Genomic DNA, 26,471 nt, shown 5'->3' with positions numbered 1-26,471 from the left:
TTGAAGGAGCAGATATTTGTGGATGATACACCAAATGGTCTGCAGCAGGAGGCACTGAGGTAGGAAGCAAAGCTGTTATTCATGAGGACCTAAACAGAAATGGGCTTACAGGAACTTAATGAAGTTTCCAAAAGGCAGATGCAAAGTTTTAGATCCAGGACACAAAATTATATGCAGCTGGACAGGCTGGGAGCAGAGTGACTAGGAACAGCTTTGCAGAAAAGGACTTGAGAATCATAATGGACAAGAAGTTGAACATCAATGGGCACTGTGCTTTACAATAAAAAGGGCTAGTCTCATCCTGAGCTATGGTAACAAGGGTGTAGTCAGCAGGCTGGGAGGATTGATCCATGCTGTCTCTTCAACATTAGCGAGACCACATCTGGAATTCAGTGTACGGTTTGGGGCTCCCCACTACCACAGTTGCATACTGGAGGAAGTCCAGTGAAGGGCCACCAAGGTTGTTGGCATCTAGAGCACAGGACAGGCAAGGAAGCCTGTTTGGGTTTGTTCAGGTTTTAGAAAAGACAAGGGTATGTCATGTTTGTCTCAAGATATAACAAAAAAGGGCAACACCAAGATAAGAGCATTTGGTTGTTAAAAGTTGGGGTGCTTGGAACACTGAGGTAAAGTGATGGAGGACATTAGTGTGTTCTCAGTGCCAGTGAGAACTTTTTACTTCTTGTGGAAACTGCTTTAACCATCAAAGGCTAAAGTTTACCCAGCTGCTAGCATAAAATTTCTTCAGAGCTGGCTGGAGACATAAGTGGTTTATATGCTAAGCAGAGTCCTTGCAACTGATGCATTGAAATTAAAAGCATGTGAAGGGTGGTTCTTATTTACAACTGCCTCCATGCCAATCTCTATGCCTTTAGCCTGTTCACTTGTTTAGATACCTGTAGGAGATGCTAATGGTAATACATAAAACCGACAAATACATATTCTAGGCCAGGATAAATCTATTTTAATTTTTCTCTGCTTAAGGATAATATGCCAGAGTTGGTAAATCAAATTATAATTTGGATTAGTATGAACAGAATATGGGAAACAATTGGTAATACCTTTGTCCATGTCAGGAAGTTAGTTGAGACAGCTTCTCCCATTCCTGAAAGAAAAGCAGATGGTGGTAGAAATGACTGTGTTTCTTTGGCACAAGCAATGCATTCATTGCCACATGAATAAAACTAGAATTCCATCTACGCTTGGGTTGAAAAGGAAGTTACATTGGAGTGGAAGAAATACCCATGTCATCACAGAACTATGTAAACACAGCCCAATATTCTAATTGGCTCCAGTCCATGACAGTTTGATTAACTGTTGCCACTGTCTGAATTTATACACAGTGCTTGCTATAAGAAATTGAGCACGTTTGGTGGGAAATGGGCACATGACTTGCCTTTCCCTGCAGACCTGAAACCTTCTAGAAAGCAGTAAACGACCCAGAGCAGCTGGGTGGGCTTATATTGACTAAATGCACTATTTCATCTCTGTTCCCACTATGCAGTACTAAGCTATTCTCTCTTTTCTATAACTAAGGTACATTATGAAATGCAGATGTAGCATAACATCACACAAGTAGACAGAATGACCTTTGGGTGCTATTCAGATGGTTATTATTAGACTATGCTTCCTTCTGGCTGATACAGCTTTCCTCATGCACGTTACTCTTAGAATATTTCTGAGGTTTGACTTGGAACTAGATGATCTTAGGGTCCTTTCCAACCCTAACTATTCTATGATTCCCTTTCAGCTGGGCCCTGGCAGAGGAAAAAAGAGGTGAATCTGATAACACTGGGACAAAGACAGATATAGATGTGTGCAACTAAATTCCCTGTCCTCTTGCCTTCTCTTCCGTTGGGCATCTCCACTCATTGCAATTAAACTGCTGTAGTACTCCACAGTAGTGTATGCATAGGATTGCTTCAAGTTAGAGCTAATTAGATAAGTAAAGTCTTGGTGCTCATTTTTTTTTAACACTTTAGATTAGCTTTAATGTGTATACTACCAACTGTGGAAGAAAAAAACCCTTAACTTAGTGAATGGTAATACAAGCAGGTTTCAAAGAGAAGGCAGTTTTTCAGTATACCACATCCATGCCTTTCAAACTTGCTGCTGTAACTTGTGTCCATTATTAGCCTGTGGCAAATGTGAAGTGTAGCATTTACACTTAAATATCAGCAATTTCAGATTTCAGAGAAAAAAGCTAAAGCACTACCTCATGTTTACAGTTAGCTAATTAGTAGCATGTCACTGGTCCCGTTTCTATCCTGCTGTTCTGCTATTAGTTTGGACAGCATTTTCTTTGTCTCCCTCATCACTGAAATGCTAATGAGATCTCATTAGGTTTTCTGTCATTAACTCTCTATACCAACATCAGGATGATGTTGTCTCTGACTTTTGGGGTACTAGAGATGTACACATAATGAAACCAGTAGTTCTTACAGGCCTTCATTGCAATTTTCAGCATGCATATAACATGCTTTCAAACAGGCTTCTTCTTCTCATGTATCTTTATTTGAGCACAGTAACTCTGTGCTAACGTATGCTATAACCAATCATCAGTATTGAAAGTTTATTACTTTATCAAATATTTTAAGTAATATTTATGCAATGTCAATAAAAGCAATACAGAAATTCTTTTAAAACTTCATGGTTTATTTTTATTTTGTGTATGATTCTGGAAGTATTGGTTCTAAAAAGTCATACAGGATGTTTATTTCTTTGACTAAAGCAGTGTATTTTATTTATCTGGATGTTTGGTTTGGTTTTCTTTAATTTAAACAGAGAATGGTGAGTATTGATGTTTATTTCAATATCTGAATTAGAATAAATCTTCCCCACAGAGTCAAAAACAGAATGTTAATCCTGTTAATGTCTGATGCAGAAAAAACAGTCATGCTCCTTAACCAGAGAAACAGATGAAGGGCCAAATCCTTGTGAAATGGTCAAACAACCTAGATACAGAAAAGGTCCTGATGTCTGTTTCGATGAAGCCAAACAGGTAAAACTGAACTTGTAAGACTTTAAGACTATCTTCAAAAGCACTTGTAGAACTATTTTAGAAGAGCAGTGAAAACTATGTTTAAATATACCTTGGTGCCTGGTAACTTACCTATCACTAAACATACTGTTCACTCTAGACCATAGCCACTCTACTTCCAAGTATCCCATGATTAACATAAAATTAACAGCTGCTTTCTTATCTGCCTTTCCTATAGCCATTGAACTTTCACACATGATTCCCACTAAAACAAAAAAAAATCAGCAAGTATAAAACTGACGGTCTCTGTAAAGTGCTGTCAAAATCAGTTCTTCTATGGCTTTCACAAATAGATAATAATCCTGGCTCAGAAGTAATATTTTATCCTAGTATTTCCAAATACTATTTAAGGAGTTGATAACTGTTTTAAAACATATAGTTTAGTATATTATACCTCTTAAAAATTCTTCAAATACGTATTGACCTTGAGTTGCATTCTCAGCAGGTATAAAAGAGCATTGGTTTACTGAAATCATCAAAACTATGCTGTTTAGTACTCCTTGTAAGGTATGCATAACAGTTTTGAAGGAAAGAGGTTATAACTGCCATGTATAGTGATTATTTTTAATATACTCTCTGTTTTACCTCTCAAAATACTTTATGAAAGAGAAAATGTTGAATTCAAAATATTCAGTATAAATTTCAAGATAAAAAGTACTGAACACATAAGTACCTGGCATTATATAAAATAGATATTTTTAAAGAGCATTTATAATGCCTCATCCCATTTCTGCAAGGGATTGTCCAAATCTAGTGCACTTAGTTGAATATAACTGCTGTATACGAATGCAAGTTTTTTTTACAATATATTCTCTGCTTTTCTTTTACGGGGCACATTTGCTGCAATGTCAGCAGTGTTAAAGTCCAGACAGTTGGTAATCAGTGCATTTTTCTTCAAATAACTAAATTTTATTTTAAAAAGGGAATCTTCTTACTGGCCAGCAAAGTTTAAACAAAGTTGAAAAACCATCCAAAAACTATCTGGCCACTGTAAATGTAATCCAAACCTTCCTGATACAATTATGTGTGAAAGTACAACTCTTGCTCACTAGCTTGATGTGCTAATCAGTGTGTAAGTCATGTGTTCTGTAAGAATGGATTGTTTTGGTTAAGTTTATTTGCAAAATTTGCTGTCAATCTCTTGCTCTTGGGTGGATGCTTTCACATTAACTCTGCTAACTGCAGCAATCTGCATGATATCTCATCTTGTGTGTCTTTTTTTCTGTGTTTTCTTTCCTTTCCTCTACTTGCTACTTTGCCTGTTATTAATAGGATCAGCCTATATGCACAACGAGTCGTGCCTCTGCCATGACGTCCGCTCCTATCTTCATTTTTCTGCAAGTTTTCATGTGGTGTGGATGGTCAGTTCCTTTCTCTAATTTTTTGTTTTGTTCTTGGCTTAAAAAATTAGCAGACTTTTTTACTTACTAAACATAACAAAAGAAAACAGAATGAAGCAAGTCCCAAAAGCAGCAATCCAAATCAAATTACTATTGCAATGTTAAGGGAAATTAAATATAAAAAAACCTTATCTGGAGCCTTGTAAATCACAATTACAGAACACAAGGGCATTTCCCATAGCAAATACAAAGACATGGGAACCTGTTTCTTCAACCCTGAGATAGCACATTTACCAACTGAATCAGTGTCATTCCCTTAAGAATGTTTTTCCTTGTCCCTATTAAAATGAACAGAAGAAGAAAGTTTTCTACACAAAGGTAAAAGTAATGAGGAGAGATTATACCTGCAAAAATAAAGCTGTGTGTAGGGATAGCAAGAATGAGTAAGCGTTGCTAATGATTAAGGAGTTTTCACTGCATTCACATTAACACAAATGTTAATGATGGAAGGTAACAGTGAATATCAACTTGCTTAAACTGTGAATTCATAAAATTATATTTTTACTTCCTATATTTTTGCAACTCATTGCCTAATTGTAGCAAGTTTCTTCTAATGAAATACACAGGTACCTTATTGACCTAATATAGTTTCTGGATCTCATAACAAAAGCCTTGGCATTTTAGACATTTAATGGTGTGAAAGTGTGCATTGTTGTGCTAGTGACATGTATGCAGGGAACTGCTGATCTAAAGGGAACAAAATTAATGACCTTTTACTTTACACTGAAGGGGTTTCTGATCAATATTATTACTCAGAAAACCACTAGAAGGAGATACTAACATACCTATCAAAGTAAAACAACTGAGAGACGGAAATGTAATTTATCAGAGTTAGGGTGGTAAAACATTGAAAATTGTAACAATTTGGAGCACTCATTTTCTCAATAATTTATATTATCTTTATACTTGGGGGAAGGTTCAATGGATAGCACTCAAACATCAGTGGAAAAAAGCTTCAAGTTCTGTTTAACAGCTGTATCTGAGTAATTTTGGAGTTTCCTATCCTGTGTTTAAATGATGTAATTTCTAGCAAACTTAGGAACTTGCACAACTATGGTTGAAGGTTTTAGAAAAGGTCAAAGTCCCTTCCCCCAAGATAGTGGTATTTCACATTAAAATCTGGAAGATTAACATCTCATATTCTTACTCATGCAATTTGCTCTGTAAGTAACCTTGTTTTAATTAAAAAGCTACTGTCCAATGTACATAAAGCAGCAGAGACTCACCTTGAGCTGAATTCTTTATTCCCAAAATGGTATTTCTGCTCAACCAAAATACTGGGAAACCCACAAAATCTAATTGTAGTTGATAGATCTTTGGCAGCAGAGTGTTATAAAGGTCGTTCTGTTCATCCATCCTGTTTTTAATAATTTTGTGATTTTAGAAATCTATTCTCACTGTACATTAATCTATGTAGTTTTATTAAAATCACTGAAGCCAACACAGATACAAACCAGCTGATCAGGTTCAATAGTGGCAACTGGTTTGGGGTTTTTTCATCAAGGGTAAAAAAGTAGTCTTTACCACCACCTTGAGTAGCTTACTCTTACTCTGTACATGCACTCTTTTTGTTTGCCATACCTGATAATAAGAATTCTACAAGTCTTTAGCCCCTTCTGGGAATGTCTTATTGCTGTCAGCTCCCAGGGATGTCAGACAGAGAATTGAGGGTGATTGGCAGCCCAGACAACTGTGTACATCTTGGTGGGATTGGCTGTAACCCTGATCTACATGTGGGTGGCTGGACAGCTTTGACAGCTTTGTGTGATATTCCAGCCAAAGGAGAGCAACATATACTTATGAAAGACCATGCATTGGAACTTGAAATGGCTCTTGAGTAAAAGCAAAGATCTTCTCCATGCAATATGAAGTATTTAACATATATGCTTATAAACGGTATAACTTTGAAGTAACCAGGTATGACAAAGGCCAGTTCAGAAGCTTTTTTGGCAGATATTGTTGCTTTATCCTTTGATTAAGGTTTCAAGACAAAGTTTTAGTACATTAAAAAGTTACAGTGTGCTTCTAAGGGAGTAACAAGTATTTTTATAGACTTAGACGTGTATGTGTATATATATGTACTTATATTTGCATGTGTATTTTTAAGAATTTGGACTGGCACTGCTTTCAAGAAAATGTTGGTATAATCAATGAATATGTGGCTTTGATACTTAACAGTGAATATATGGTTTTACAAAAGCATTCATTTCCATTCTGCACTTGCTGAATAATTTTCACAGTATGATGATGTAAAATAACCCTCTAATAACCCTCTTTAAAGTTATCACAGTAAGGCATGACATGAAGGGGATGACATTTGGATTTGATGCTTCTATACCTGAAGCATGCAAGAAAACTTGACACGTGAATTATTAATGCAAGAAATTTCTGATACACTTCTGATGAAATTAAACTGGCTAAAAAAGATTCTTTCCAATTTCTTTTCATTATTTCTGTCTTCAAAGGGAAATAATAGACTGAGTATTATTTAGAAGACAACAAGGAAAGGACAACCCCAACTGATCTGTTGGTTATTCAGGTTTTCTGTGTGACTAATGTAATAGTGACTAATGCAATGGGCTGGACAATTTCAGTGAAACTGCTTAAAAAAGTTCAGTGTCTAATTGCACTGTTTGAGTTAGACATAAAATAAACTGATGGTGTGTAATCTGTTAAGAGATTTTATGAGAAACCTCAGTAATAACAATTACAGGAAACAGTGAGAAGTTTTCTTAAAGCTCAGGTAGAGTGGAAGTGTTTTCAAAGATGACATTTTGAAGACCATTCAAAACTGACATTTTCCTCAATCTGGTTCCAAGTTAATGATGGGATCGCATTTCTTGTAATTTTCACAACACTTAAAGCACACAGGAAAATGACGATGTGCAATGCTGGGGAGAAAAAAGTAGTTTAGATAGGATTTACCGTATCTTCTTTGCCACTACTATTTTCGTCTTGGCTTGGGATACCAAGGAATAACTGGTTCCAAAGAGAATACTTAAAAATTGTTCTTTGCAGAACTGCTGGTTTACTGTGGTAAATTGGTAAAACCTCAGAAATTCAATTACTTTGATCATTAGTTTAAAATCTCACCAACCTTCAAATATGTGTATAAACCTTGTATACTTTTGTCCAGAACAGTTTAACTGTGTCATTTGTAAGAAGATGCCTTCCCTACATGAGCCTTCCAAGACATTCTAAAGTGTTGTGACGTTGTGAATCCTTTAAAAACTGCTCTGTGTAGTCTCAGGGAGAGAGCAAAAGATATTAAGATATTTATTTTTAGTCCAATGAGAATATTATGCAGGATAACTGTGGAATGTAAAAGCAGTGCCCATAAATTGTCATACCATTAAAAAACCCCTCACAACAAAAGAAAACCTCTCAAAAAGTGAATAGAAATAGGGAACAGAATGGATTTTTTTTTAAAGTACATTTAGTGGTAGGATTAATGAATGTATTTTTCCCAATATTTAGTATAATGCAGAGTGACATGAAAGCTGAATACTGTATAATTATATATGTGGAGGTCCATCTACTCTGTGTTTATCCTGGGTGCTGTTTTCACTATAATGATATTTTTCCCTTCATATTATGCACAACTTTGTTTAAGACCTTCAGTTTACTTCTTTCTTATTCTCCAGACATTTCCCCTCTGTTGGAAAATTTTAAACCTTGTGCTTTTCTTTAGACTATTTCTTCAAAGATTACTCTTCTAAGTAATTTCAGTTATAAGAATCATAAATGCCAAGAGGTAACAGAGTACTGTTCATTGAATTCATGTTAGAAGAAACTATTACTGATAATTCTGCTTCTGATGGTACTCACTGTGAGGAAGAAACAACAGCATTATTTTTAGTTTCTTTCAATAGAACTGAAACTACAGGACAAGACACAATGCAGATGTGAAAAAGTGACAGAGCCAAACTAAATAAACCAGAAAGTTCAGTGCATCTTCAAATGTTAGCATCCTACTCCAAATCTGGTGCAGCAGAGTTCACTTATGACTTACTTTTGACCGCAAACCTTAGGAATTTTGGACTTGCAGAGTGGACTCAGCTAAAAAAAAAAAAAAAAAAAAAAAAAAAACCTAAGCCAAAATTATAGAACTGAGTTACAAAGCTAATAGATCACAGAGACATGTCTGGAAATGGCTACTATTTGTAACGAATGGCAGCTAGCGTGAGCTGTTTGCTTTAGGAGAGAATGAAATGACTATGTTTTTTTCCTGCCTTTTTTTTTTTTATTTCCTTGTAGAACTTGAATGCTGGATTTTGTTTTGTTTTGGCTTGGTTTGATTTGGTCTAGGGGGGGGAGTGATTTGGTCCAGGGGGGGAGTTGTTTTTTGTCTTTACATCCAAGTTTCTAAAAGAGACTGTTGGTGGATGCTTTAATTTCTGATGACTTATTGAGTCTAATTGGACTGCTGTACCTGATTTTCCATGTATTTGCTCCAAACTGATTCCAATTCCTGTCACCTCTCCGCTTTGAAAAGAATTCATTGTGTGTAGTGGGAATCTCATTAAGGTTCTTGCCTCTTAAAACTGACACAAAGAACTCACTAAAGTCCTTTGCTATGCCCTGTAATTCCCAAGTTCCCTCTTTACATGTCTGTTATCATGCAGTTGCCCTAACTCCATATTTGGCTTCATGCTTTTGATTTATTTGAAACTTTCCATTATCATTTTCAGCATATTTTTCAGGGAGGTCATAAAAAAAATCTTCATCAGCATTCTTAATTTCCTGTTTATATCTAATCTGCCATTTTCATGTGCTCTCCCATTCTTGTCCATTTGAGTAAACATGTTTTCTTAAATACTGACCTTTTCCCTATGACAGTGTACTTAATTTCCTTACTGAGTCATGCAGGGGTGTTTTTTAGGTGGCTGTGTTTGGTTTATTTTGGGAGGTGTAATTTGTTGGAGGTTGGATTTTAGGGGGGGAAGAAGGTGGTGAGGGTTGGGTGGTTAATTGTTCTAATTTTGACATTTGTTTTACCTGTTTTTTTAAATTGATATTTCTAAATATCCTTCTGGATCCTCTTGAGGTACTTGCTTTTTGAGATGATGCTTCTATTGCCTTTTTTCTGCTGTTTTTTGTTGGTTAAAGTTTGTTTTTTCTGTTTTCTTGGGTTTGTTTGTTTTGTTTTGGTGGGTCTTTTAACTGCTTTTGGTAATTTTCACCTAATTCCCTTTCTTGAAATTGGTATCTTTTGGTTTGAATTTGTTTGGTCTAATCTCTTAGCTAATAAGGTAAATCCTATTGCATTGTGGTCTACTAGAGCTATACAGAGCAGCTGTCTGCTAGTGGATTTGAAGAGGGACCCTTACACCAGTAAAGATTCAAATGCTGTTTATTCCAAAAGACAGTCATTTATCATATCCGAAAATATCTCTACATCTCTTTTTGGTAATGCATCGATACAGTTTATACATGGCTTTTCTAATATAATATAACATTTCATAAATGATATTGTCACTTTGACAGGGTGCTCAACAGTGCAATTCTAGTTTTAAATTTTTATTATTAGACTCTGATACTTCTTACCCTTACAGAGATTCCATAACACTTTCCTTTTCCTGTAATACTTTCATGCTATTACACTTTGTATTATCCTTTAATACTTTACATGCTTCTGCTGTATGTCCTTCGCTGCCAGTCTTACAAATTTGGTAGCCTGGCAATGCTCTGTGCTACTGATTCGTTTCTTTCCAGCAGCTTTCTGATATGTGTGTTCTATTGGGATGGTTCATTAATGACTTATCTTCATTCCCCCATCCTAATTTTATCTTCCTAGCATTAGTGCAGAAGCACTTGAAAGTTTTGCTTTAGGATGTGCCAATAAATCAAAGGTGTTTTACTGACCCTTCCATATTTATGCTGATTGCACTATTTATCCGTAACCCCCACACCCTCTTCTGAGACACACTGAGTATTAGTTACATGTGCCTCAGTGGCATGTCGTTCTGACCCAGGGGCTGTTCATGTCCATTGGCTCTCTGCTTTAATTTCTAAAGCCTTTTTAATGTCTGTGCAAACAGGCGGGCTCTGTTACTGTTAAGGTGCAGTCTGTCTTTCCCTGTACATGTTCTTCCTGTTCAAGAAGTCTTCCCAGTTCTTACTATATCTAAGTCCCTTCCCACCTACACTATTGTCTTGCCATTGGAGTCTTGGGATCCCTTGGAAAATGGAAAGTGTCTGTTTATACTGTGGGTACAGAATACAATGAAAACAAGAGAAAGAGCAGGTATTTTCAGCCTTCAGAGCTACCGGTACAGGGGATTGCTGGAACATTGTTCTGGTGTTCTTGGCAGCTAACCATAGATTTCCACAGTTCTGAGAAACAAGAAGGTGTGAAGAGTTACTAAGAACAGGTATCAAACCTATTTCAGCCAGACTAATGAGTAAGTCCATAATGTGGAAGATATTATGAATTATAGGCAGAGTGAGACTGGCTAACAGCAATCAGTAATAAAAAGGAATGGGGAAAAGAGGCGTGATTGCTGTGTGGTATAATGAATAGTTAGGTCCACTGATGCATGACAGAGTGGTGCAGCTCAAAGCAAGTCCTCAAGCTGGAGGGTGTCTTCTCCAGGGACTTCATCAAATGTGTACAAAAAGCCAATAGAAAATTTGGTTCTTGTGTTTAAATATAGCATCAGAGACAGAGAAAGGATTTTCATTGTGTATGATCATATCTCCACTGCATATTCATCTTAATGTGTGACCATGTTAATGAAACAGACATGAACATATTCTGGTATTCATTTTCTAATCTTTAAAAGGTATCTGGTTTTCCATCTTTCCTCACAATAAAGTGATACTCAGAATCTCCAAATTGATGTAATTTTCAGGAACATAGGTGTGGCTTATTGGGCTCTGCTGGAATATCCTATAGCATTTCTTGTTTGATTGTGTAAGTATCCCATCTAGTTCATAAGTGACTGCAGTAAGCCTTGTAGGTATTTAGTCCTCCCATGTAGCATTGCCACTCTCAGTATGAAATATCAGCCAAACTTACGGGAATTATTTTGATGTTATTTTAGGCAAAATAATATGTATAAGACCAAAAAGATGCCTTGAGAATAGTTCAGAATGTTGAAGGCTAAAGTGTAAGATTGCTTCTCAGGAAATTTAATCATAATTAATTTTAAATGATTTTTTCTTTTCTTGTCAACAGGAAGATTCGGCCGACTGTGGTGGTGCCTCTGGTCTGAGTCCATCACTGTGGTCTATGGTAGGAATTCAGTTGCTCCTGCTTTGGCTGTTATCTGGCAGCAGACACTACCAGTTATGACCTTGCTAAACCAAAACCTGCATAACTTAATCAAGACCCTGCCAAAACGATAGCCTCAGTTTCATTTTAAAAGGGTCAGCTATTCAGACAGCAGCAGAACAGCAGTGCTCATGTCTGGTTATCACTCGGTATGAAACTCATAAAGGCACCCACGGTGGCTGCATGTTGGAGTGTCAGATCCTTAAACGTGTGTGAATGCTGCATCATCTATGCCATCTAAACAGAATTCTGTATGTGCTCCATTGGGGAATCTAAGATTATTTTTTCCTTTTGTTTGTTTGTTGTTGCAATCTTGATGATTTTATGTGAAAGGGCTCCCCTGACAATAGCTTATGTACATGACTTTTATTTCTTTTAAGCTTTGGATATCTTGAAGATTTATATTCTTTTAAATAAACAGCTATTAAAAAAAAAAAGAAAAAGAAAAAAGAAAACCTACTCCCCGGTCTGCACTACTAGCACCATGATGGCTGCTTTGAACATCAGTCTTGTCCAAACTAGTTGAGTAAAATGAAAATATTGGCTAGTCATCAGAAGTTCAGCATGATTTCAGCACTTGATGTTGAATGGGTTATTCTTCCAAATGAATCATGTAGCCAGCCAAGGTAGGCTGATAAATTGTTAGTTTGAAGGAAGGAAGGAGGGAAACTTCTGGTTCTAAAAATATAAAGGTGCTTGAGAGTTTAACTAAAAAGTGATTCTCATCTTAAACTTGATGTCATCCTCTGTCGGAAAGAATTTAATTTCAGTGTAATGTTCACCTCCTTTTCACAATGCAGTTATGCATAAAGCTAGAAGAGTTCTTCAAAGGCTCAAACAAAAATGCTTGTGAATAAGAACTGTCTTTGTGATATTTCAACATTGGTTTCCAAAGGTATTTTGCATGATGATGATGCTATGTTATTGTTTTTCAGTTTGTTTTCTTTGATGGTAGAGTTTAGTCCATTGGAAAGGTAAATGAGTGATTCTGTTATTGTGTGAGAAACTGAACATTGCAATGTGTTGCAATCAGATCATTAAATTATAAAACAGAGCTCTGAATATACTGTGTAATGAACAAGCTAAGAAAATAGGGTAAATTTAGCTATTGTAACAAAAGAGTTGATTTGGATTTTTTACAGAATAGTGATCTCACATGAAAATCTGTGTACAGATATTTTAAGTATATAAAAATCAGATTTAACACATTTATTTTTGGAAGTATCTGTTCTCTAAGGTTCATATCAGGTTTCCCCTTTGTTTCCTTCATATAAATACCCTCATAATATTAAAACTTCTGCTGTTGCTATTTATTATTGAAAATTACATATTTAACAGCAAAATGTCCTGGTTTCTGAGATTAGAAAAAAACAAATGGGGAGCCTTGAATCTATATGTATGCACACTGATACTTGATTGTGAATAATACTTTTAGAAGTTGTTTTTATACAACCTCATTGGTGATACAGATTGGTGCAGTAAATTACAATATTACAGTGTAGCATAGTGTTGATGCAAAATATTATTTGTGCTTTTTCTTTTCTAGTTTTCAGAACTAAACAGTATTGCAAGACAGCTAAACCAATGAATGTGCAACTCTGCTGGTATTGTACAATTCTGCTAACAACTGCAATATGCAAATATTAACATGGCACAATACACTAGCTCTTTAAAAAAAATACAAAGCTGCAAAGCATTGGTATGTGTATGCTGGCAATCGATCAATATAATTTTAATCATGCCAAAAGCTTAAAGAAATAATTGGGCATGCGTTAGTATCCTATGAAAACCGAAGAAGCTACTGGAAGCCATGGCATGGCTTTAAAGATCAGATGTCTACTGTAATGGTACCCATGGCTGGTTCATTGTTTTTCTCACATATCTTGGCTCCAGCTGTGTATTTTCTTATGTCTGAGAATACATCAAGTGAAAAAATAAAACCTGACTTTTTTGTTCAGCAAATGGATTTAGCTTTTAAAGAAAAAATATCTCTAGTAAAGTCATGGGGTTAAAAAGACAATTAATTGTGTTGGATGACTTCAGGTCCTCCTCAGGGAAGGTGAGCTAATTTTGATAATATGGATAATAATAACAATAATCTTGGAGCTCTTCATTCCAGTTCTATTACTGCACTTCCCTTCACCCTATCACTGGTCACCATCTCATAAACAGTTAGTTTGAGTTTTTCTAATTCTGAGGCTGAATCCTGTATTTTTCCTTAACATGGTCAATAGAAATTTTATGGGAGGAACAAATTTTGTAGGATTAGGCTGATGCTTGCTACACTCATTGCATTTACTCTAAGATTACTTAAAATACACATTAGCTTGCATTTTGCTCTGTTAATTTCTTGAGAGGTTGTCAGTATGTTGTCCTCTACAGTCTTCACTTAGCTTCCCAAGAGGATGGAAAAATTGTTATTTAACACTTTGTAACAAATTGCTTACACTGGCAGGCTGTATTTTGAGTTACTTAATATTTGATTAAAGCATATAGGTAGAAGGGTGGCAAAAATCTGTGCTGCCACAGAACCCGACTGTGGCTTTTTCTCTCATCCTACTGCCCTTAGACTGCTCAAATACAAGAGAAGGGAGAAGCTTGTGCCATGCTGATGCATCAGCCTTCTTGGGTTATCCGGAGAGGGAAATGTCCTTTGCTCCTCTCCTCTGTCCCTTTGTATGACCTGAAGAAACATGTTTCTGTATGAGCACATAGCTTTCCAGCCATTATACCCATCTGATAGAAAAATCAGGATCTGGCCCTCACAGAAGGTCCTAGTATATTCCTCACAGAACTCAATTCTTTAAAAAGGCGGGGAAAAAGACATTTTGGCTTCTTTCTGCAGAAAGTAATCTATATTTTGATTATATCGAAGTGAGGGTCAAGAATCTTTATAATGCACTACCTAGATATCTGCAAATTACAAAACACAGATGGAAAATGCAATTTGAACTCTAGCTATCTCAAAATGTGAATACCAGTCTGTTAGAAATAAGTTGCATGAACAAATACATATCCTCATGCAGTAAAGTACTCTGACCCTCAAATAATGCATAATAGTCATCTCTTGTCTGTGAGAGAAGAAATTTGATCCAAGGCTTTAAATTGAGACATTTTCAAGTCACAATATGTTGTAAAAAGGAGGCTTTTTGTTTTAAAGCCAGATAAAAAGCTCTGTTGATCTTCGCTCAGATCCTTTAAATAGTACTAAGGGAACTGTTGGGACTGTTTCAGTTCAGAAGTCATGCAGCCTATTATATGTCTGACAAATAACTACCAGTAAAGTTTTTACAGCATGGTACATTTCAAAACACTATCTGAGGATTTAACATGAAAGGTTTCTTTGTAGTTTTTCATTTAAACAACCAGCATTACTGCCAGAACACTGATCGTGGTCCGTATTTGTAACAGGTTTTTAACATGACACAGCAGGTTTGAGTGACAAGATTTTTAGGTCCTGTACCTTCAAGATTTTAGTATGATCTTTTTCATGTTTCTAATGCTTGAGGCTTTACTGCTTGACTTGACAAAAAACAGTGTTGCTGCCATTTGTAAGTTTTCCTAGACTATTACTTTTCATAACTTAAAAACTGGCCTTACTGGGTTCAAATAGGCAGTATCCCTTTTAAGTGACCTTTGCAACCCAAGTGTTACTTGCTGTGGTTCGGTATCACGGAAGAAACATTAAGATCTTTTGTTCCCATTAACACTTAAGCTCAGAAAATGTTCTTAGTATGTCTTAATTTCAAAACACAACCTCAGTCCCAGTGATTCTAAAAATTCAGTTGCTAACACACTGGTTATTAAGATGTACATTAATGCCTACAAGGCACTGCAACGCACTTGGGTGTTTTGGGAATCTAAACTGAAGGTGAATTCTTAATAACTCCTTCCTTAGGATAAATTTTACCCTTGTTCCATCAGGCATCCACGCCTTTAACAAAGGCCAGATTTATTATGATTTTTTTCATACCGCAATGTTAATATTGTTAATACTCATTGTAAACTATTGTACAAAGATTAAAACGAAGCGTCTGAAAGCAATTCAAGAGTTTTGAAAAGTTAGCCTCACCCTCTTCCCAGCTACTTGCATCTGTCCTGTTTATGGTTTAAAAGAAAAACATCATCTTGAAGAAATAATTTCACTGAGGCTAAAGGGATACTGTCTTGTTCAGATGCCATGAGTTGTGATTGTGATCTGACAAAGCTGTCTTCTCTTTCTGTGTTGTATGGAATGTCTGCATCATGCTTTCTGGGATATTTTTATTGAAATGCTCCGTCTGCGTTTCTACAAAAGAGACTTGGTTGCTCTCCCATGGCAGTCAGGTCTTTCTCCCTTTTCTTGTGTTCTCTTGACACTTTTGTGGAACTTGACAAGCCTGGAAAAACTAATTTTTTTGTAAAAATTTGTACAATAATGTTATAAAAAGTTTATAATCCTAGAACTGTTGTGTTAATTCTTGTGCAAAAACGGTATATTCAGAATAAAAGTTTATCATTTAAAATCATCAACTAGTTTGATTGTTCACTTTGTATAATACAAACATGTAAATAAGAGCCTATATAATTTGCTCTATAATACTTCTGAGTTTGCTATAGAATTGCACCCAAGTGTCTGAAAGAGAGTTACTTTTCAGCATGGAGACAGTGACTTAACACAGTTATTGTTTGGGGTGCAAAGGAGAGTGTGCAGCAAGCCCTCATTTTTGCTTCATTTGTGGCCCTGAAAACTTAAAAAGATGGGAAAAACCAAAATAACCAACAAAAACTGAGAGTCGGTTCAGCACTGAGTAAAAGAACAGTCTGCAAAGCATCTGCTGCCCTGTTGTTCTACAACAATTGCTTTTGGAAGGATTGTAATTTACTAACTTGTAAACACTGGTGAAGTCCAAGGGTTCATCCACATGGAGACACAGAATAAAATCAGATGGCTCAGTTACAGAGGTGGGTGCTGCACAAGTTTTTGCCCCACCTCTGAACACAGATTGCTGTGTGATTTATGAAACAGCTTTGTTGCTGCTGCCATTCTCAGCTAAGTATTAAATTCAGTGGATCTATGTACCTTAATAAACAGCCTTGGGATGTTCAGGAGTTGCTACATTGGGTTTTCAGGCTTACTGCGGTGGCACTGGCAGCCTCCATCAGAAGGGCAGGGCAGATAGCTGCAAGTTTTAGGAGCCTGATTTTAATCCTTGACTGCCATTGTGTCAAAGCCCAAGAGAGTGGCAGGTGCAAATTACTACTGGATTTACTGAATCCCTGAGGAGTCAGATAAGAGAGTAAGAAATCAAATGCAGATTCTAATGCTGCAAAGTAACAGGTTTCCCATGGGGAAATGCTGCAAAGCCTTGCATGACACTGATATCGACATCCAGAGATTACTGGCCCCAGCTAGGTTAAAGATTGCTGTCTAACTACATGATTATGTCCACATGCTGAACTCATTGTATCATGTTTTCTGTATGCTGATTTCCATTGAGATGTAGAAACCCCAAAAAATCCCTTCCTGGTACACTTTAAATTTAATTTCTGTATTACAATGCACAAATCGCTAAGTACCAGGAGCTGACAGTCTCGGAAAGCACAGGGTTTCTTCCCCCATGTCTGAAACATGCAAGCATCTTTTACTTCATCAGTTTGATTTGGGAATGGCTGCATTTTAGTGAGGCATTCTATACTAGTCCTGATGCAAATCAAGCCAGAATACACTTGGCCTGTCATATCCTGTTATTTTGAGAGATGAATTCACATTGTCCAGTGCAGCTCTCTTGCTGCTAGCCATCCACAAAAATCAAGATGTTATATAATGCTGATGCTGTAAAATCCCTTCACCATCATATCTATTAGCCCAGAGCTCCCTGTAATGCTTGACTAAATAAAATGCATGTCCTTCGTGGTACAACATTTTCCCTGCCTGTTGCATAAGACTTGGAAAGCAATGTCTCCATTTCCAACAGGCTTTTGGGAGCCCAAAGCATATATGGGAGGAGGGAAGGAAAATGAGACTTTTTCAGGAGAATGATTTAAAATAAATTCTAACTGTAATTCCTTTAAATGTTTGATATGCATACAGAGCAGAACTACAAACCTTTCAGTAAAGTCTCTCTTTTTAACAGAACACCAACAACTGTTTCTTTTTGGGTTTTCTTTCAATCCCACAAGCATTTTCCTGACCATCAGTGTACATCCCATGTTTTGCAGAACAGATATTTGAATATGGTAGCCAGTGTTTCTCTTGGGGAAATGGTAAACATGTCTGTGATTTGTCTCATCTAACTGTAGCTGCCAACAATCAGTCGTGAGTTCACTCTGCAGTGAAGAGAGTTCAGGAGCCTGCTACATGGGCTGCTGGTCCTGCCCAGGCTTTGAGAATCTGCCTTAATGACCAGAAGGTGGATTCTTAAGAAAGAATTTCCTACTGCTGTTTTAGCGGTGTGCTTTTTCAAAAGAGAGTTATCACATTAAGTAAAAGCTGCATCTGCTACTTAATACATTACTTTCATGTTTAGTTTTTCATAGTTTCTTAGTGCTGTTGGTTTCTGACAGCTGTTTTGAGACAGGAAATATGAAGTACAAGACTTCAGTGGTATTCAGTCTTCCTTTTCAGAAATTCTTTCAATTATTTTTTCAGTCACTGAATTAATTATTTCACAAACAAAATAAAATGTGTGGAATCGGGAATGGAAGCTATCTCAGAATTTCCATTTTAACTTGGCTGCTTTAACCCAGACTCTTGTGATCTCAGCTTCCATTCTGTGGCTTGATTATTTAAAAATACATTTTTGGAGCATTGTAACACACACACTACAGAAAGGGTAATTAGCATGCTTGGAACATTGACTAATAGTAGTATGTTTTGGTATGTGTGGTTAACATGTATTATTCCTGTAAACTATTTTGAGAGTCCAAACAATTAATACTCACTATGGTAAGTGTTAGTCAATTTGCCATATCAGCTCTTACATCTTCAAGAATCAATTAGCTCTAAAAGAAAATTGCAGGCAACTGTGATTCAGCATTGCCTGGAAAGATATTGTAATGCCTTATTTCAAATGGCCAAGGAATTAGGAGTATTCTCCTATCCTGCTTACCTGTAACCTGCACAAAGGATAAAAGACTCCATATAATAGCAGGGTTTGTTTTTGACATCTTTTGGGAATTCCAGAATGGGAAATAAGAGGCATAAAGATTTTGAGAACCTGGAGCTAAATCCTATGCAGTGGGATTCACAGGTGAGCACTGGGTGTCTGTGTTCCTATGCTGATCAGTGGAGATCCATGCACTATAGTCAGTGGAGAAGGGAGAACTATGCAGGTGCCCTACCACTGATTCAGGTGCCCTACCAGTTGCAGCTGCAAACACAAGCTTTCTATTGAAAATGAGGCATGAGGATGCTAGATCCAGAGAAATACAGACCAAGCAGTGGAGATGGATTAATTCAAAACTTGACTCTTTTGTTTTGCTGGATCAATAGACTCCTAAAATCTGGGCTCAGTAAACTTCTCCTAAGGGAAGACAGATGTGAAATTCAGACTCTTAGCTACCAGAGTATGATACAGACTTTTGTTTGCTTTAACAGCCATTGCTATGCAGACATAGCAGAAGAGATGCCAAACTCCAGGTCCTGAGAGAAGTTTGCTTGGTGGCTGTGGCTAGAGTACAGTCTGAGCCAACTACTTTGGAAAGAATTCACTTCCAAAGTAGAGGAGAGGTAGTGGTGGTGGTGAAGGGGATGTTACTCATCTTTTGCATCATCTGCTTCCACTTACAGTACTTGTCCCAAAAGCGTAAACTATGTTTCTAATCTGTCTTTATCTATCTATGGGAGAGGGAATCAGCACTTACAAACAGAGGCAGCAATGAAATCTGGCCTACAGGCTAGATAGCTACCTTGAGTAGTCTTGCCATCAGGCTATTGAAGAAAGGCCTACAATAAGCAAAAACAAAGCAGCTGTAAAATGTTGTTTTATTTTTTCTTTTTTTTTTTTTTAAGTTATTATCACTTCATTATGGCATGACCCCAGCTTTGGGTTTGGTTATTGCTTGGAAAATGTGTTGCTTATAGATTCAACCAAAAATGTCATATTTGCTTGTGATGGTATCCAACTTTTCATAACCCTGCACCTGGGGCAGTAGCGTGGAAGTACAGTGGTGAGAGATCTCTTATTTTGAGAATCAGCCTACACTGCTTTAGCTGCCAAATCATGATATGGCAAAGGAAGTTTCATTTCTTGATCTTGCCTTGCTTTGCAACCAGAGTAACATGGCCAAGAAGAAAGCAAATAGGAAAGTAAATTGCAGCTGCAACAGTGCAGAGGGGGCACATCTGGCACCAGAGTAGTGGCTGCTACTCTTGTTGTCCTGTATCTGCCAGGCTAAGGGGAATACCAGGCTTTGTCATCACTACCTGATGATTCTCTGGGAGTTATGGGAATGCCTGTACACCTAAATCACAGAATCATAGAATCATAGAATAGTTAGGGTTAGAAAGGACCTTAAGATCATCTAGTTCCAACTCCACTGCCATGGGCAGGGACACCTCACACTAAACCATGTCACCCAAGACTCTGTCCAACCTGGCTTTGAACACTGCCAGGGATGGAGCATTCACAACCTCCCTGGGCAACCCATTCCAGTGCTTCACTACCCTTACAATAAAGAATTTCTTCCTTATAGCCAATCTAAACCTCTGCTGTTTGAGTTTGAACCCTTTACTCCTTGTCCTACCACTACAGTCCCTAGTGAAGAGTCCCTCCCCAGCATCCTTATAGGCCCCCCTTCAGATAGTGGAAAGCTGCTATGAGGTCTCCATGCAGCCTTCTCTTCTCCAGGCTGAACAGCCTTAACTTTCTCAGCCTGTGGTGCTGAGGTGCTCCAGTCCCCTGATCATCCTCGTGGCCCTCCTCTGGACTTGTTCTAACAGTTCCATGCCCTTTTTATGTTGAGGACACCAGAACTGCACACAATACTCCAAGTGAGGTCTCACAAGAGCAGAGTGGATGGGCAGGATCACCTCCTTTGACCTACTGGTCACGCTCCTTTTGATGCAGTCCAGGATACAGTTGGCTTTCTGGGCTGCAAGCGCACATTGAACCCGGCTCATGTTCATTTTCTCATTGACCAACACCCCCAAGTCCTTCTCCGCAGGGCTGCTCTGAATCTCTTCTCTGCCCAACCTGTAGCTGTGCCTGGGATTGCTCTGACCCAGGTGTAGGACCTTGCACTTGGCGTGGTTAAACTTCATGAAGTTGGCATCAGCCCACCTCACAAGCATGTCAAGGTCCCTCTGGATGGCATTCATTCCCTCCAGCGTATCAACTGAACCACACAGCTTGGTGCCATCTGCAAACTTGCTGAGGGTGCACTCAATCCCACTGTCCATGTCATTGAGAAAGATGTTGAACAAGGCTGGTCCCAACACCGATCCCTGAGGGACACCACTCATTACTGGTCTCCAGCCAGACACTGAACCATTGACCACAACTCTTTGTGTGCAGCCATCCACCCAGTTCTTTATCCACTGAGTGGTCCACCTATCAAATTGATGTCTCCAATTTAGAGACAAAGATGTCATGTGGGACAGTGTCAAACACTTTGCCCAAGTCCAGGTAGCAAATGAAGCAAGCTGATGTATCTATGTCTCTGTTTTGCCTCTATAGCATGAGGGAATTCAAAGATTTTCTGAGTTTTCAGATGCCTAAAGTTTTACTGAGAAAAACTGTAAATCAAAGAGAATAGCCTTCAATTGCCCCCACACCTCTTGGGGAATGTAGATGTTAAACTATGATTTTGAGGTATTAAGGGTTTTTTTGTAAGTATGCTTGTGGACATAAATATTTTTATACTTTTTTAGATACTACCCATGGGGTTCTAACAACGTGCTGGTATGTTTTGCTTTCACAAGGTCAAACAACTCCACTATACTTTTCTGTGGCAGATGAAGTGAGTAAAACCCTGCTTTAGAGCAGACTGCACATAAGGCCTCTTCTGCAGAGCATAATGGGAAACTACAGTGTAGTAGTTGATTTTTTAGAATCTGTAGTTGAGTGGATGTCTTAAATAGAAACTACCCTTGTTCTGAATGAAAACCTATACTGGGCACTAAACAAATAGGCACCTTTATTGTTTCCAGAAGTTGTCTCATGTAAATGGATATTCTGTTACTAGAGGGCTTTTTATGTTTTCTAATAGCTTAAATAGCCATTTAAAAAGTACAGAATAGTGTGGAATGCTGTATTTTATAGCTCAGTTATATTCACCCTTCTGAGGCTGACACCCTGAACTGCCTTCACCACAACTAAAGCTTTTGTGGGCAATTTATAATTCAGCTGATTTATACAGTCCAGTGGATTCCAGAATTGGGTTCCGAAACAGTGCAGATGTTGATGACAGTGGAAAGAGTGGAGCAGTTTTATTGTTGGGGTTTTTTTTTGCTACGAAACCCACCCAGCCAATCACATGAATTGTTTATAAATATGTTAACAAAAAATATGTATGCTGAGCTGGTTGCCATTAGGAATCACAATATTTTTCATTGCTTCCTTTTAGTATTTTACTGCACTGTGGGTTATTTTTCCAGAGTTTATCACATGTGTGTATGAATCTGTATGAAAAATAAAGCCAAGCTAGTTAAGAACAACATGGAATAAGTGTTATACTGGACATAAGCTTTCTCCAATAGATACAGAATCTCTTATTAAAATAACAAGAAATGTAATAGCTATAGCTTTATATGTTATCAAACATACTTAGCTTCAGTTCTTGTAAATTCACATTTGTTGAACCAAAGAGCTAATCTCAATCTGAGCAAATCAGAAATGCGAAGTGGTTCAACCAGTTGTACATCAGTGAGGCTGTATTTAAAACATATGTAGATACTAAATTTGTTGTTTGTGATAGATGAACTCTGTTTGTCTGATGTTAAAAATTCAGAGTTGTCCTGTAATGTTTGTTTCTGGCACTGTTATGCATTGTAATGTACTGAACAAAGAGTCTGGATGTTCAAGACTGCCAGACACTTGCATCTCAGAGCAAAAACTGGAAGAGGAGGTTGAAGGATTAGTCACTTCTGAAAAGCAGACATACTTTATTAAGGAAAGCAGTCCCACTTTGGGGAAATCTAAACTGGCTTTGAAAAGATAGTTGCTCTTTCTCTAACCCAGTGGCAACAAGAAGCTTAAGGCCAGTGAGGCACATAAGCTTTGAGATGACAAACTGTATAAACGATGCATAGAGTGCGATGCACAAGCAGGGACTTTGAAGCTCATGCTGATTTCTTCTGAGATTGCCATCCATACTGTTCACATCTCATCATTCAGGACAGTGACAATTGTTCTTTGCCATCTCCTATCTTTTCTCCTCCTTCCTAGTCCATCTAAGCTGTTAGCAGGTGTCATTCTCAGCAATGGAACTATGGAGGTGCTGCTTTCTAACATTTCTACATGCAAACACACAGCAGAATAAGCCTCAGTCTCTGTATCTGATGGCATTACCCACCACTGGTAGAGGAAACCCTGACAGATGAAATTCATAATTAAAACCACAAATAATAAAATTTGAAAAGTACATCTAGAATGTCTGGATGTAGTTTGGCATGGACTAATGCAACCTTTGGCATTGCCAGACAATTGCCTTTGGAAAAACTGGGTGGCCTTAAATTAATTTGTTCAGCTTTTGCTTATGTAAAAATATTCAACTTCATGACATCTGTTATGAACCCAGAGGTTATAGATGTCCAACTTGCATTTATATGAAATAGAACCAGATGCAGCTGTTGGGAAACAGACTATAAAATCATCTGAATATTTTTTAAGTGACTTCACTGATATTTTGCCTCATGATTTCGTACCATTTATGATTAATATTTTTAGAGGTAATTTATCTTGCATCCTGGGTTTCACTATTGTTGATCTAACCTGAAGAAAACATGCTAGAGCTTGAGAAGAAAGAGCATTTACTGAACGCAATATTTTTGTACATTTCAATAAGTGAAACATGAATTAAATTTTGCAGTTATAAACTACGGACATTAGAACAAAACCTTTTTTAAATTATGTTTTTCTCCCGAGCAGAGCAAATCAGAAGAATGTTTGCCTTTTTATTATATTATTGTAGAAGATAACACTATGCTGAGCAGATTAACGATGTATTGTCCTTTTAACTCAGCAACTATGATTGATAGATGTCAAATATATGTAGCAGGCTCACTCTCATTGTTCTGTATTACTAATAGTAGGTTATAACAATTAAAAGACAAAAGCCTCATTTTAATTTCTAGCTGTGGAAATTCAAGAAGCACATTCTGAAAGTAGAAATGGTATTTATGGAAAAGCTTTCTGAGGATTCTAGTAGTGCCATCTGGTTGCTTCATGAAACAACCGTCGCAGTCAATTGTCTGAAAAACATAGAACTGAAGTGCTTGCTTTAAATTTAACACTTGTTATATTATATTGCTGGGTGGGGGAGGGAGACATTGTGTATGAATAAAGCCAAGTATGCGTTTAAATGATGTCACTGAATAAAAGTATTTAACAGCTAATACATTGATGTCTACAGTGGGAGTTTTATTATGCTTCTTTTCAAAGCTACTTTATCCTTGAGGTATTACAGCTAATTTTGTCTTTTACTGTTTTGAAGTTGCACACATTCACACTTGAAAAAAAAAAACAAAACCACGCAATTTTTAAGAATGATACCTTAAACTCTTAAAATGCGCTATTGCAGTATGAGCAACATGGGATATATGGCATACTGCATGTGAACTTACAAGTCATAATTAGTTTCCAGATCTACAAACATGGTAGAAAATACCCCTTTCTTAAGTGTATTTCCCTGTTGCATGAGTTGATCTCGTTTATTTATATTTTGGAGGAGGGGAAAGATGTGAGTATTTACATTAGATAACGTCATGTTCAGTACTAAGAGTTAACTTCCCCAAAATAGAATAAGCAGTACTCATGGGGAAAACATTTATCTCTCAGATCTTCTATGTTTTTATCTAACTGTCAAAGAAAAAAACAAAGTAAAGACTTAGGTTTTATTTTTACTCATAAGCAAGGAAGGTAAATACCCAACAATCTAACAGTCGACTCATAACACACATTCAGGGGGTGTGAAAGAATAACCAGAATGACCTCTATTCCTTCAGCTTCAGGAAGCTGAGTAAGAAGCTTGAAAGAATAGATGTAGAGTGTGCTGTTTAAGAGTATCAGCAGATCTTCTTGGTGATGCTAACTGATCATGGTATCATGCCATTCCCTAAAATGTGGTTCTGACTCTCACCTTTATACCAGAGAAGACAATTCTGTTTCTCAAATGTAAACTATCAGACTCATAAATAAGCAATTTATGGTGTTAAACCAACAGAATGGCTGCAGAGTAATACTAAGCACAATTGTTTTAATGCCAGATAATCAGCTGAAAAAAACATGTATTGAAAACACGTTTGGCCCTTTATTGTCTATTGTCTGCACACATTGGTAGGTCCATTTATCTAGACTAAATTCATTCTCACACCAGGGGGTGTTTACAGTAAAGTCAATAAAGCAAAAATGTTTTTTATCAAATAAGTTTGAGATTCCCTTTTGCTCAGTAATGTGGTTTCTAGCTTTTTAAGTCAAATTTCTTCCTATTTTTCTATGAAGAATTGCTTTTAGCAAACTACTAATAATAGAAAACTGAGACCCCAGGTGCAGGATTTTAAAATCAAGGAGTACTGAGAGATTCTTGGTAGAAAAAATTGTAGGGAGGTGGGGTATTTTTCTTATTATTTCTTTTTTGTCCTTCGTGCACCTGCACATTTTACAGTGCTTTTTTAACAGCTGTGTTTGGTTGTGTAAGTGTTGCCTGTCACAAAAGCCTATGCCTCAGCAATCACAAGAAACTATAAACTGTTTTGTGACTTATGAAGTTTCTCAGAACACTTTTCTAGCAAATGAATTAATATATTTCTTAATCACAGAGCAGCATTTGCAGTCAGTGCTAGGAAGATGAATGCGGGGTAATGTAAGACATATGCAACTTGCTTTTTTTATTGGTGACTTTCTTTCACTGTGTGGCCTATGAAAATGGATTAATGATAGATTTTTCTTAATCTAGTCCATGCTGAAACTCAATACCTGTCTTGCCCTCTGTACCAAATCATAGGTATAAAGTGGACAGAGGGATTGTTTAAAGTGCAAGAAAGTTACAAATATGAGATGGAACAAGAATGTCATAACAAAACATTAATAAAAATGAATAGATGAGATCATTGTCTTGCAAAATTAAAGCACATGAGCATCCTGTGTGAGCTGTCCTGCTGACTTCAGTGGAAAGCTCATGTGACTTGTTGAATTATCTAAACAAGAATTCTTGCATTACACACAGGAAGAAATAGCTTTAAAGTACATAATTTGGTTCTTTCTCCTTAAGGGATGAATGTTCTTGCACAAGAGAAATAGAGGTTGGATTTAATGTCAGGGTATTACCCCTTCTTAAAAGTTCATGCATGGAGATAATAATAAGAAAAAAGGGAAACTCTTACTTCTTTTGTACACTTCTGAGATCACTGCTCCAAGTTCAGGTACCTGCATTTCATCACTCCTTTGGTAGCTATTCATTTGCATTTCCTTGTAAACGACAAAGCTAGGTAGCTTGATACCATAGCCAGAGCTTTTAAACATTGGTTTGCTGACAATTGTGCTCATGGTGAAATAGCAGAGTGAAAATGTTTATACTCAACATGGAAACTTCAGTGTGTCTTCTCTTTTCTTAC

General features: G+C 37.1%; 1 protein-coding gene across 2 annotated transcripts in view; it reads left to right on the top strand.

The window, feature by feature from the left end:
* The window catches only part of CACNA2D1 (calcium voltage-gated channel auxiliary subunit alpha2delta 1), a 398,283-nt gene extending 382,059 nt beyond the window's left edge, over nucleotides 1-16,224 (top strand). Inside the window, exons 38-39 of one of the 2 annotated variants that reach the window (XM_013128868.3) lie at nucleotides 2,919-3,001; nucleotides 11,621-16,224. In XM_013128868.3, coding sequence (XP_012984322.1) covers nucleotides 2,919-3,001; nucleotides 11,621-11,737 — 200 coding nt within the window. In that variant the 3' untranslated portion in view covers nucleotides 11,738-16,224. Of the gene's footprint in view, nucleotides 1-2,918; nucleotides 3,002-4,312; nucleotides 4,472-11,620 lie in introns of those variants that run through there. The other variant, XM_031048307.2, reaches the window with a different exon arrangement.
* Nucleotides 16,225-26,471: the final 10,247 nt, after the last annotated feature.

The sequence above is a fragment of the Melopsittacus undulatus genome, chromosome 5, assembly GCF_012275295.1.
Source record: "Melopsittacus undulatus isolate bMelUnd1 chromosome 5, bMelUnd1.mat.Z, whole genome shotgun sequence".
NCBI classification, from domain to species: Eukaryota; Metazoa; Chordata; class Aves; order Psittaciformes; family Psittaculidae; genus Melopsittacus; species Melopsittacus undulatus.
The sequence above is the reverse complement of the archived record's forward strand: the minus strand, read 5'-3'. Positions and strand labels throughout refer to the sequence as shown.